This window comes from Gouania willdenowi, chromosome 24 (genome assembly GCF_900634775.1).
Source record: "Gouania willdenowi chromosome 24, fGouWil2.1, whole genome shotgun sequence".
NCBI lineage: Eukaryota > Metazoa > Chordata > Actinopteri > Blenniiformes > Gobiesocidae > Gouania > Gouania willdenowi.
Window position 1 is genome coordinate 14838508 of NC_041066.1, and position 14374 is coordinate 14852881.

General features: G+C 39.1%; 1 protein-coding gene across 4 annotated transcripts in view; it reads left to right on the plus strand.

Moving 5' to 3' along the window:
* The window catches only part of evlb (Enah/Vasp-like b), a 49576-nt gene that overhangs the window by 9684 nt on the left and 25518 nt on the right, over nt 1-14374 (plus strand). The window contains exon 1 of one of the 4 annotated variants that reach the window (XM_028439450.1): nt 1980-2714. The exons of 1 other annotated variant lie outside the window; for it this stretch is intronic. In XM_028439450.1, the coding sequence (XP_028295251.1) occupies nt 2620-2714 (95 nt within the window). In that variant the 5' untranslated portion in view covers nt 1980-2619. Of the gene's footprint in view, nt 1-1979; nt 2715-14374 lie in introns of those variants that run through there. 2 more of the 4 variants (XM_028439452.1, XM_028439451.1) reach the window with 2 other exon arrangements.

Here is a 14374-nt window from a genome sequence, read left to right on the forward strand (position 1 = left end):
AAATTTCAAACAGCCTCAGTCTATTGTCAGTCAAGTGCTATGATACATTTATTTTCAGTAACAGAATATTTTTAAGGATTGGTACGTAGTTCTTGGTAGAAGTAAAAGCAAAATAAACACACGATTAAGATCTAACTAATCAAAAGGTGAATAAACCTCACTGTTGTGTTCATTTGTAAATATAATCCTCAAAAATGGCTTCCCAGCCATGAACCTCGATGCACGTCACTGGTGTGCTGCCAGTTAAATGCGTATATAAGTGTATGATATCTGGCTTTGATTGTACATGTCACAGTAACTAAGTTGACAAACACATTCTATCGGCACAAACGTTTGCTTTGGTGTGAAAGTGTTGTCAGGCTCTAAACTGTAACGTCCACTTTTGTCCACTCCTGTTAAGAGACAAAACATGTCATCTAACAGTTACATCTCTAGTCCAATCAATAAAGTTGCCTGTTGGCAAAACCCAGCTGGGCAGATGTGCTGGGAGTGAGTGGGTTGAGCTGTTCTAGAAAGGGACCACAGCTGGCTCCTGGAATGTGAAAGGGACTACATAAATATAGGGATTTATTATCCACTAGCAAACAGCAGCAATATTAAAGCTACACAGAAGATTAGTGTTATGATTATTATTATTTTTTGCTACTGTATTCTACATCACTCATAATCTACAATGATCATACGTAAAACTACTATTGGTTACGCTGAAAGTTCTTCTGTGGCAGTCCAAACAGTTTTTTACTGTGTATTCATACTTTCACAACCTTAATAGAAAAGGACAGAATGCTTTTATTGTTCCCAACACTGCTCCCTTCATTGTAAAGCGACTTTGAGTACCCAGAAAAGCGCTATATTAAATTGATGTATAATTATCATAATAATTATACACAAAGTACAACAAAATTAAGAGACAACTCTTGTGGTGCAAGATACAAAGAAAAAAAAGACGCATAAGGGTATTTACAAAGAGAATAATACAAATAATCACTTATTTTGACCACAAACCTGTGTATGGTTTAACTTCCTCTCTCCAACTAATGAAACCTTGACCACTAATAGCTCTGTGATCAATTCACTCTTTTTCTTATTGGACACACTCACCTACTGATCGCAGTGTGCCATTATAAGCTAAATCCTTGACTATTGCTATTTGCTTCAAAAATATCATATTTGAGAACACATGCAATGCATGAAATCAGTGTTATTATCCTATCTGGTGAAATGGTAATAAATGTTTTTGTCTCAATAGCTGAAGCCATTTTATTGTGTGCTGTCCTTACATTGTGTTGTTTTAAGATTAATGCAGATTTTGACCTTTAGTTTGCCAGTTTTCATTTGGCTCAGTTTTCTTGTTAATGCATAAATATTGTATTCAATGACATACTTAGCATAAATTAGCATAAGGGTGCTTTACATTTTTTTGTGTTCACCAACTGAGCTGCTGGAAATGTAAGATACAAATATATTGTCGTTGCACTTTCTAACAGTGGATTTTTTTTTAGTGCATGTGCTTTAGATCAGCGTATGCACACACAGTGCTGAGTACACATGCACAATTTGTGGTGTGTTGCTGCTCGTGCTCCACCCAAGCTTGCTATGCCAACTCAAATCAAATGTAAGAGAAGATAGACATCAGATGAATTCAAATCTGTTGCTCCTCCTCCTCGCCATGCTTCGATCTCACCATGTGGACCTACGCATCCTCGCCTTAGCCAATCCGACTGGAGCAAAGAGAGAGGAGAACTGAAGGGGGTGGGGTGGGGTCAGGATGAGGAAAAGGAAGAGGAGTAGGAGGAGGGGCAGGACCAGCAGCCTCTAGGGCTGGCAGCCCATCGCTCCTGACACAGCTGGGAAGGGAGAATGGGAGGGAGGGATGGAGGGAGGAAGAGGAGGAGGAGGGAGGAAGGGGTGGGCATGGATGGGGAAAACGTAATCCAACAAGACACAGAGAGTAGAGGCAGTGCGGGCAACGCCTCACAGCACCGGGAACCTCTCTCTATCTCCATCTCTCTCTCTCCCTCTCTCCACCCCGCCTGTTCTTCAGTCTGTGAAGCGTAAAAACCAAAGGACTCATCCCTCATTCAGTCTTGTCTGCACGTTTTTTAGAAACAGCAACCGATTTTTCCAAGCTCTTGTTTCCACAGTCCAGATTTGTTCTTCTCTCCATCCTAATTTTGCCTCTTTGTCAGCAAAAAGGATGATTTTATGACTGAACCTGGGATTGCTCACCACCCTTCTATTTGACTTGTTGAGAGGTAGCATCTTCCACTGGAGTCATCTTTGTTCTTGTTCTCACAGTTGCAGAGTGTGTAGTGGTTCCTTGTAGGGAAATAGGTTAATGTGCCTGTTCAGAGCCTGGCAGTAGTGATTGATTGTTTAGTGGATGGTGGAGATGAAAAGGAGAAGATGCCTTCCTGGCCTTAGCCTCTTGTAGCCTGCACCCATTCAGGGAGAAGCTGATGGGAATGTTTCCACTGAATTCCGACCTTTAGTGGAAGTGGCAGCAGAGACATTGGAGACGGACAAAGAAAAGAGCACCTGAGGTCAAAACAAGAGAGATTATTTTACATTGGTCCACAGAGCACAGCTGACCTGTGTATCAGGTGTTAGTTGGCCATCATGGACATCAACCTTCAATCGCATCGGTTTTACTTTCCTCAGATCTACTGTGCTGAGCCGGGGGCACAGCCACAGATCACCGAATTCAAAGTCAGGTAGGTTACCTTTACAGAGAAATAACCCAGCAGGTCTCATGGTTATTGGAGTTTGATTTCCTTTGTCTGTCTCAGTTACGAGCGATTTTCATACCACATGTATCCTCATAGTTATGTACCCAGCTGCTGCTGCTGCTGCTGCATATGAAGCGGTTCTGTGTATGGCTTCTGCCGCTGTAAGCAGCTGATTGCCCTTGCAGGGGGATGGGGCTGCATGATAATTTTTTAGCTGGCTGTGCTGAAAAGTGTCTGGTTCATGGGAGAGGCAGCGGACACTGACTGCGTACAGAGGAGCTTGCCAAATTGGAAGAAAAGCACTGACAGTGCCACAGTTGTGTCATGTTTGCCACCCAGGAATCCAAAGGCCTCTTATTGGGTGCCACCATGGCTCTTTTGTTCTCTGCGTGCACACTCTCTCCTTCTCTTGCTGTGTGTTTGCTACTTTCTCTCCAATCACAGCTGCAACTGCTCCGGGTGGTTTGTTGCGTCCACAGACGACACCTGCCGTCATGGTTGCCGAGTAGTCGAGGGCGCATGCTCAGATATGCAACAGCTTTCCTGCTCTTTGTCTAAATGAGACATAATTTTGTCGAAGGGAACTGTTCTATTCAGGCGTGGAACTAATTCAGGCATCATACAAGGTTATTGTATTTGATGTAGAACTTACTATCATTACATTGTGGTTCCTTTTGCTACAATCAATGTATTTTATTCAGTCAGTTGCTCAAAGTCTTTTCATTGCCTAAAATGTCCATGTATCATACTCACTTAGTGCAGCTTTAAGAGACTTTGTCACCATTAAGCAGCTTTTACTATTAAAAGGCCTCCATTGGCTTGTGTAGCAACAGTGTCTATATCACAACCTGGCTCGGAGCTCTGATGACTCCATGGGTATTAATAAGATTTGTGCATCAGCAAAATAGGGAAATCAATGACAACACTGGGATCAGTCAAGGTATATACAAAAGTATGTATTTGAAAAATTACACAAACAAAAGAAAGCTAAGTTGTTCTTACAGTAACGTTTTATATGGTAGCTCTTTTCTGCTTAAAAACCACTATCCTATTTGGTTTTTGGGCCCAATTTGTAATTAAACCAGGTCCACCCAGTGCAGGTTTAACCTCAGCAACTCTGTATAAAACAATAACTTTGTAACCATAAAGAAACATCAGAAAATCCCAGGCTCTCCTCTTCCCAAACAAGTTGCACCCTAAGTGGAAAAAAAGAGTCTAGCACATATATTGCTTTGCCTCACACTTTTTCTTTACTGCTAAAGGGAAGCTAACATTCACATACACAACCTGATGTGCATTTACACAGATTAAAACAGTCTTAAAAGTGTGACACGTCACCAAATCCAGCCCTTAATCTTTACTAATGTCTGACAAATCAGATTATTTTGAAATATACACTCATTTGTAAACGCAGGAAGAGATTTTACCTTGACTGCTATGTGTGTCTAAGTGGAGATGGATTATTCTTCACTTGATACATTTCTTGGTATTAGAAAATGTGGCTTTCAGCCATCATATCTACATTATTACTTTGTTGAGCTTATTAGAGCTGAATGGAAAAGAGAAAGATGAAGAAAGGAAAATATAAGGGATGGAGATGGACGGAGGGTAAAAGAGAGGGAGAGGATGTGAATTGTAAGTAGAGAGCTGGGAAGGGGGAGGAGGGATACTGTGGAAAGCAGACCTAAGCAAATAAATGAAAGTGGATTGGAAATGTCAAGAAGGCGAGTGGAAGACAAAGTGTCACCTGGATGGTCTCTGACATGAGAAATATAGTAAAAAATAAACGTGTGGTCCCTTTTGGTTTTGATGTTGACCACACCTCAGAAGAATCTTCCAGAGGGATGCTGGGTTTTGACCACCACCCTGGGCTCCATGATGACGTTATTGCCAGATTACCATGGTAACCAGAGATGAGCAAGTATGGGAGTGCACACACACACACAAAGACAGTACATGTATGCACAGGCAGGCTATGTATGTATGTATGGGTGCATACAAAGAGAGAGAGAGAGTGAGGCAATGATGGATAAGTTACCTCCTATGATCAGCAGCTAACCACTAACACTAACAAAATACTCTCAAACAGGTGGTTGCAGAAGTTGCAGTTAGCAAGTGGCTAATAAATTATAACAAATGTTCTTTGTCAACAAAGATAATAGCCAAAAGGGAGTTGGTGGCCTAACGTTTAAGGAAGCAGGCTTGTAATTGGAGGGTCACCGGTTCAAATCCAACCTGGTCCTTCACTGTAGGATGTTGATGCTGATCTGTCTCTCTGGAATTTGATCTCACTCGGCCAACAGTGCATTTCGGAGCTCCTGGTGAGTTGTGGGTGAGTGATTCTGCTGACCTACTCGTCAACCCAGAACATCCCAAAGATGTTTGATGAGGTTCATATCGGGCGAGTAAGGAGGCCAGTCTAACACTGTGATGTTGTTGGTGGTCAGACTGTTCTGATTGATCCTGGCTGTTTGTGGACGAGCATTAGCGTGCAAAAGTGTCTATTCGTACGTTTGCTGTACGGACAACCCCCTGTGCTATTGGTACGTTACCAGAGTACTCGTATGTAGCGTTTTAGGATTAGGTTTAGGGTTAGGCTATAACCCAATGTCGCAACAATTTTTAGGGTTAGGGTTAAGTTTAGTCTTAGTCACGCAACCTAATCTGACCAAGGACTGACCTATCACGTGACCTAAACTGGCCAAATAGGGGCACTGCGTACAGATAGAATGTCGGTTTACTGATACAGCAACCGTATGAATAGCCACTGTCTTAGCGTGCATGAAGATCAAATAACGCCTGGTCTCTATTTGCTTGTGGCAGTCATTGCAGCTTCACTTTTTCACCAGGTGTTTAATAGCTACGGGTTCCACTTGAGAACAAGCAAACATGGTTCGATTAATCTGAGACTCCACTTTGTGGACTAATCAAGGAGTGTATCAGGTATTGGACTTGTGGTCGTGCCACGTGCAAATGCTAACAGACTTGTTTTACCTCAGGAGAAATTGGCTACTACTCCACACTTAAGTATTTACATTTTTTCAGATTTTCATGACTATATATACAACATTTTGCACATTCTTGCTTGTTGCATGTTACTGCACCACTACAATCAGTCCTCTGTGTGGTAAAAACACATTTAGAAACAACTAGCAATGTGTCTGCGATCTGCACCGGACCCTGTCTGCAATGTAAAACACTCCCTGTAGCAAAGTCAGTTTTTCTACTCTCTAAGGGGGTATTGTGCCCCGTGGGCTCTCCAACTGGACTACGTCACAACCACGACTGATTTTTAGGGACACGCCTGCAAAAGCAACAGAGCAAATAGCTAATTTTAGTAAAAAAGAGCAGAAAGCAAAGCTACGACTTAGATCACAGAAGTTTGAGTTCAAATGTGCGATAGTGGTTGTAAAACACTTAGCTATTAGCTTGGACTTTGGTCCAAGTGATCAAATGATAAATTAATGATGGTTAAAAAGATCAGAGAGTTAATAAAGTACAATATGTAATAATAATGGAAAAAAAGAAACTAAATAAGTAAATATTGAGGAGCTTTTAAAATGAATCTGGACCATTAGGGATCTTATAGGGTTGTACCCAAATGATGAAAGATATAACATGAGGAGACATCAGGTGCACTTATGTCTGATCATGTTATATCACAGTACAGCTTGACCCAGACTCAAATCACATGCAGGCAGATTGTCCTCTTCAGCTCACTCACATCATTCACCTTGAAAGCCTTTGACTTAACTCCAAGAGCTGCTGTAATGTAAGTTATTGCTTGGGGGATTATATCTTGGGATGATGGAAATGCTTTCTGTTTTCCAGGATTCACATGGATAATAATGTTATTCCCTACATGCATACTGCGGGTTGACAGATTAAAGATGGAGGCTGTTGCACATGCATGGGAAAAATATGAAGACAGGGCTGGAAAATTGTGAGCTCTTCTGGGTCATTTAGTCCACAGATAGGAGAAGGCTATTTGCTCAAACTCAGCTGTAAAATTGCTTACATGTATGCATGCATGACACACTTCGTGCATGTGTGCCAGCATTAGGGAGAGAATCTATGTTGAGTAAAAATGGAAAAATGCTTAAAATGCTATTTGAAGAGAGATGATGGCCAAGTTCACTGATGGACCGCTTGTTAATGCTCCAACTGTGGTCTCACTTCAATCATCTCCCTCTTTGGCAATTTATTCCTCTGCTAAATGTAAAACCATGCATTTTTAAAGTCGACCTCACTTCTTGCAGTACGTCACATTTCTTTGGCTCCTTTCTTCATCTCTGTCCTAACGTTCTTTACCCCAGTGCCCCTTTTCCCATCAGGAGATTTCATCTCCTCCTTCATCCACTGTTGTTTTCATTTTCTCCTCCCACCAGTACCCCTCCTATCCATTTGATTTATTGGCCAATGCCTGTGTTGATTGTAAGATTGATTAGACTTCCTCAGCGTTTGCAGTGCACCCACTCCCCAGTGATGGAGAGCAAAGTCTCAGTCATCTAATATGTTTACAGAAGTAAATATCTAATGGAAACGAGGACAGCCTCAGGCTCCAGACATGCCAGAAAACATTCCAGCAAACAGTCATTAAGCCCATATTGAAAACCCTACAAATAAAAATAAAGACGCTTGTGTCTGGCTTTTTGCTGATCTATATAAATGGTGGTTCTTGTATATGAAATGAAAGGCTACTTGAATTATTTTTTTTTATGTTTTTGGAAATGCAAATATTTAAGTTTTTGCCTTTTGAAAAACCCAAAAAACAAAGTTAACCTTAACCTTATGTTTTGAAGGAAACAAAACACTGTGCAGTATATATGCTGTTTTTCTGCACAGATCACTTTACCTCTGAGCGAGGTACCGGGTGTCACTGCAGGTGCATCATGGTCTCATCACGTATCTTGTTTAGTTGTGTCTGCTCTTATTAATTCAGGTAAGGTCAACATTAGGGATGTCCCGATACAACTTTTTCACTTCCGATAAGATACCGATATTGCAGCCTTGAGTATTGGTCCATACCGATATACATACATTTATTACTTATTTTGTAGTGTGGAATGTTAGAAAAGGATTGATCAAGTGATGTTACTCAAACAGAGAACAGCAGTCAGCAATTCAAGTTCACTTCAGTATATGGTGGGAACAACTTACAACAACAAACAAACAACAAAAACTTTCAGAGCGCTTATATCGGAGATTTTAGATGCAGTCCAAATCTGATATTTGTTTTTTTTGGCTGATATCGGACCGATATCAATATCGGATTGGGACACCCCTAGTCATCGTTACACATAATTAAAAAGCAACTAAACCCTGAGGTTTTGCCTGAAGTGCGTTAGGCTGGAAATTTGAAAAATTTCTTGATTATGGGCGGGGCTTCTAGATCAGTTAAAGGGATAGTTTTGTGGCCCCGGAAACTAACCGGGACTACTTTCTTGAACAACTTCAAGCGGCCAGAACTCGGACCAGGGAGGTGACCACTGAGTGAGACAATGTGTATGCACTATAGTGCTGGTGAGGATTGCATACAACGCCATGTCTTAAATAGGCGAACTATCCCTTTAAGACACGCCCAGTCTAAACTATCAAATCTCCAATGAACAGTCTATGCTATGCTAACTAGCTACTTAATACTCACTGTAGCTTTCTATTTACAATTCTACTTTGACTAAAATGTCAATAGATGGACAAAAATCAACCAACAACACTATTTCATACCCAATTACATTTGTTTCCAGTAGAAAAAAGTTGTTTTGGGGTTTAGTTACTAGTTAGGGAAACTTAAGGAAGCCTTACAGTAAGTCTTGATTCCCTTAGTCTTTTGTTTTCATGTTGCCTCTTTGATCTTCTGCTGTGCATGGGAGTGGCCATGACATTTATTTGCTGACATCACATTTGAATATCTGCACTTGGTTTAGGGCCATATTTTAAAAAACATTATTGCACAGCAACTAACCTTAATTGTTATTATTAAAGCAATCAGGTATCATCAGGTTTAATAATGCATGCAGGTTTTGGCCAAACATAAAAACCGAGAGCACCTGCTTTCCAATATAACCTCATTTAGTTCTGCCTGACAACATTTCTCATCACCTTTTCAGAAGCTTGGCATTAAGCTCTCAGGAGTAAGAAGTCTCTTAAATGCTTTATGCGACTGTGTGGTGCAGCAGTAAAAGAAACCCCACTCGAGCTTTTATAACGTGTGCTTTCAGCTGGAATGAAACCATAAATTCAGACCTGTGTCTTGGCACAAAAACAACGTTGCATTTGTTTCTTTTGTTCGTCGGAGATGAAACTATGGGACAAGCATTCAAGGTGTTCAGAAATAGAGCAGCACATCATCTCAAGTGAGAAAACATAAATTTAGATACACTAAGTTGTAGTTTGTAGCAGTGCTTGGGTTGAAGAGGCGGGCTGTGAATCTCATATTAGTGGATTTCTGCTAAAGAAAAGAAAGAAATATTAGAATAAACTGATTTTAATAATAAAACTTATAAGCGCAAACTCTAATTTTACTCGCATAAGGCTATTATTTAACTCTTGTGTGTTTTTTGCTACAGATGCCTGCAGTGCTGATTCTTAAAGCACATGCCTAGCTGGCAACACATAAATATGATTGAACAACAGCTCTAATATACTGTAAATATGCATTACAGAGAGCAGTGTAACCAAGAGTAAAGCCACACTATAAAGAGGATGCTAATGTAAAACAATAAATATTCAACACTAGGTCAGTGTCAGCAGAAAAAGGCATCACTGGCACCGATTTCTAATCCTATTGTCTGGCTTTAGTTGCATTTATTTAGTGCACACATTCATGCAAATTACTCTCCTATTAAAACATTCACAGTTTAAAGGGATAGGATGCTGTTTTTTAAATGTATTCATTTTTCAGTGCTCATTCATCTTTTTTTGCCAAGTGAGTATTCCACTCCAGTTGTCATGCCAACCAATTAGCGTGCTCTTATGCCTTTGTGCAGTCAGGTCAAAGAGGGTGTGTGAGTCTATTTCTGTGTGTATGAGCAAAATGGAAAATAAATATATATCATAAAAATAGTGTCCTTTAAAAACACAGTATATCCTTCCTGTCTTATATTAATCAAATCAACTATACCAGACTGGGAACTAAACCAAATCTAAGTTACAACTGTACGTCTTTCAAAAAAAAGGTTAGATTAACAATGAATTGAAACAAATGTAGTGCATACATATTCCTCAGAGGTTTAAAGCTGCATCATTATTTAATTTGAGCAATTTCCCAAAACATCCTGGCCTGAGGGGGCGAGAAAATACCCTCTGTGTCTGCTTAGTTAAAGTTTAAACGCTGTTTTTAATATCAGTTTAAAATGCAACGTCAGATCCAACAGTAATGAGTCACACGCTACAACTTTTTCCACAAACAACGGCTCCACTTTAATCCGTGGTGGCATTTATAACAATGTTAAGGTCAGAGAAGAACGTGTGTACACAGTGATCCATTTAAATTTGAATTTTATCTGACAAGGAGAAGAAAAGTAGATAAATGTTAGGTTTGTGTAAAAATGTTTATAGAGTTGTAAAATATAGCCTATTATATAAAAATGGGAAAGTCATCAACATGTCATTGAGTGTTTTGCTGAGTTTGTTTCTCAGTTTTGCCAAAAGCATTATTTCTTTCACTTTTACGAGGTAAGGGTCCATCATTAATATTATTATAGACTTTTTATTCATTGTGTAAATGTTGAAATAGTTCAATGGGTTAAAAAAAAAGAGAGAACTGCTTTGTTATCGATGAATCACTATTATTTTTAGTCCCCTTTTCTTTTTTCTTTTACATTTGAGCACTTTGGTTTGTTTTATAACGGTTTGTACTGGAGCCAGTAGGCTGTTTAAAAGTCTGCCGTCTGGTCAGGCTCATTTTTCTCTTTTTCCACACTTGGCTTTTTCTCCCTGCATTATTTTCTACAACCACCACCTCCTCAAATCTGCATGCACACAACTTGTGTACTGTTTATGCCCAGTGTTGCTTGGAGCCAATTTTTCACAGACGCGCATAAACAAGTTAAATCACAAAAACATGATGTGATTTGTACCATGAAAAATAAGCTTCTATGCACGCACGTACGCACGTGCTGAAATGCTCTCTGTGTTTTTTAGCTACTATAACTTGAATAAAGTAGAATATTTCCATTATCTAAGGTTTTGCCAAGGTCAAGTAAAATCCAATCAAACATTTGAATATTTTGTTTAAATGTTTGACATTGACACATATTTACATCAATAAAATATAAATATAATATGGCGTTTTCTTTTTTATATTTGTCTTACCTGTAATATAGTTTCTATTCGGCTTATTACTCTCATTAAAACACAACCCATATACTGGGTTTCAAGGTAAACTTAAAGCATGTCCCATGCCACGATAAGCCGTAATGTAATTACATATTTTCTACATTTTAGCGTTCAGGAACACACATAACGTTTTATGCAAGATTCTATTTGAAACGTTATTATTGAATATTTAAACCCTCACATGTTTTCATGCATCTCTAAGCTTTATTTTTGGTTGATATTCACTTATTTTGTTGTTTTAAAACAAGTTGTTTTTTCTTTATTTTGTAACATCTAAACAAAAAAGGGCATTTTCGATCTAAATCCAAGTATGTTGGTTATCTATCTCTTTAAAGAAACACTATAGATCAAAGGTTTTTTTTAACTGACCTAAATACAACATAATTTTATATTTTTAATTATATCGTACCTCGTCATAAAAACTAAATTTAAATGAATAAATAGCACTTTATGGGTTTTCTGGGTTTTGTGTCATGTATTCATCAATTGTTTTGTTTATGCGTGTTGTTGTTGTGCAGGTTTACTCCTCACAAATGAATCTGAGACCACGTCAGAGTTAGGAGTGTGACGTTTTTTTTTCGCACGATCGATTATCGATATGCTCGAGCTAAGTATCGATTTTTTTTCCCAAAACCTTTTCTGCTTTTTCACTAAAATGTGCAGGTACGTCTTCACAGAAATGTTCTCACTGTTTGTTGAAGGAACCAATATATTGTTTACTGGAATATTGCACTATAATGTTGTCACTGGTAAGAAAGACCCTATTTTTTGTTAACAGAAAGCAATATTGAAGATACTTATTCATTTACATTGGTATGTTGACCCTTATTTACAGAAATGTTGCACTAAAATAGTGTCAGTGTTCATAGGATACTTTTTCAATTTATTGTCTTTCAGAGATATGAAATAAAAATTGTATTTTTTCACTTAATCTTTTTTTTTCTTGTTATGTCATAGATTATCGTAGATTGATTTCTGACCAATATATCGACATTCGCAGTATCGTCATATCGTGAGCTTTGTATCGCGTATCGTATCGTATCTTGAGGTACCCAGAGGTTATCACCTCTAGTCAGAGTGGTGATGTGTGTGTTTTTTTGTGTGGTGACTGGTTTTGGACACGGTAAATTCATCTTGGCAACTGAACATCTTTGTGCGTTCTGCAGTATTCTGGTGAACTTTACAAAATACCCTAGGCTGTGCAGAATATGTCATGCCTTCTATTTTTAACCTCATATAGTATGTAGTGCTCTCACAGAGAAAGAAAAAAGTGATTTCTCGACAGGGACTCCCAACCTCTGAGCCACACCACTCATGGTTTTTAATCTGCCTGTATTGGACCCTGATAAGGCGTAAAGTGTTAGCTTTACTCTTGTCTATGCGCTTCCTGTTGCTTCATGTAACAAGCTTGATAAAGCTAAATCCAAATAGAAACTAACTCGATCTTCTCTAAAAGAGTTTCAGATCTTATCAGAATGGCTTCCTCAGAACTAAAGAGGTTTCTTTTTAGCACCACTGCTGGCCCTGGTGAGACCAAAATGTGAATTTAGAGCCCGACTGACACTTTAGAATTGGCAGTAATGATAACAAAACTGTAACTCTGGGAGAAGTGCACTCGTTCATTTTTCAGTTACATTTTGCCTTTTATAAATTTATCATATTTACTGATTGAGATTTCAGCAACTTTATTTTTGTACTTTTTTTTTTAACATTGTATTCAGCAATGCAGTTTGTGCAAGTTCACCTTTTCTTATTTATCAGTGCCTTTATAGTCCTTATGTTGGAAGTGTATCTAATTAAAGTTCTTATTTTAATTTAGTAGTGTTTTGTTTCTTTGTCTTAAATTGTAAGTACACCTTAAAGCCCCTTTTTTCTGCTGATAATTAGGTATGAATTAATGTAGTTTATTGATCCTAGACCCACTGTTCACATTTTTGTTTAATTATTTAAAGTTTTTAGTTGTAGAATGTCAGAGTAAATCTCCTCTATGGGTTGAACTTGCAATTGAACTTTGCTATCAGTGACGTCACTAACCCCACTGTTGGCCCCGCCCCTCCTATGAAAGATGAGAGGAAGGATTAGGTTTCCTCCTCTCACAGCCCTCAGTGAGCATTGATTGTCAGCTCCATGTGGAACTGTGCAGCGCTGTGGGGGTGGGGCTGCTGTGACTGGGCGTTGATTAAAGAGTAACTAAACGCCTGCTTTGTGCTGACCTGCCACTAGGAGGGAAATTCAAAAAATGCCTTGATTATGGGCTTTACTGCTGTCGCAAGCAGTAAGACACGCCCACTCAGGCAGCGCAGTCCTCAGAGACAGACGATAATACACACAATGATGTGTCTGTACACACACACACACATTATAAGTTGATAAGCTGAGATGTGGCACTACAATCACAGGCACACACAATCACGATGTGAAGCTCATGCACGGCCTTACAGACACCACTCAGGGGCAAACAACCCTGCTCTCCCACCACCTCGCGCACACAGCAAAAAGACGTACACACACATCTGCGCACACGCAGAGACAGACGGGAATACACAGAATCTTAGTGCAGAAGCTGCTTTTTATAGAAGCACAGAGTCAAAAACATCACCACAGGAACGCACACAGCATGAGACTTCCTCATAAAAACTGCTATGATTGGAGGGAACCCTCCCTCCTCTTAGCTTTTATAGGAGGGGCGGGGCCAACAGTGAAAGTGATGACGCAGGGGAATCTAAAGAATCCGTTTCAGCCATTAGCAAAATTCAATTGTAATAGCCGGTGTTCAACCCATTACCTTTGACATTTTACAACTAAATACGCAAAATTAAAATACTTTGACTAAAATGTGAAGAGTGGGACAAGGATTAATAAACAGCACTACTTAATACCCAAATACATACGTATTCAGCAGAAAAAAGTGGGTTTGGAGTTTAGTTACTCTTTAACTACTCTAGGAGAAATTTCCATAATCAAGGCACTTTTTGAATTTTCCCCTCTCGTGGCAGATCAGCAAAAACCTCTGGATGTACTTATATTTGAAATCATATTTTGGGTATGATAAAAATTTGTATTCACCGACAGAATATATCCAGTGTTTATCAATGTTCTTATTTCCTATATTGGCCAATATAATGACTATTGACGTACACGCTTAGAGGCAGATACATTGGCTATCAGCTTTAAATAAGAAAAAAAAACTATTTTCGACATCGGCCCTCAAAATCCTTTATCGGTTGTTCTCTAGTGATGTTGATGTATTCCATCATGAGTGGGTAGATTCATTCTCAGAGGCTGCTTTCTGACTAAGCTCACAC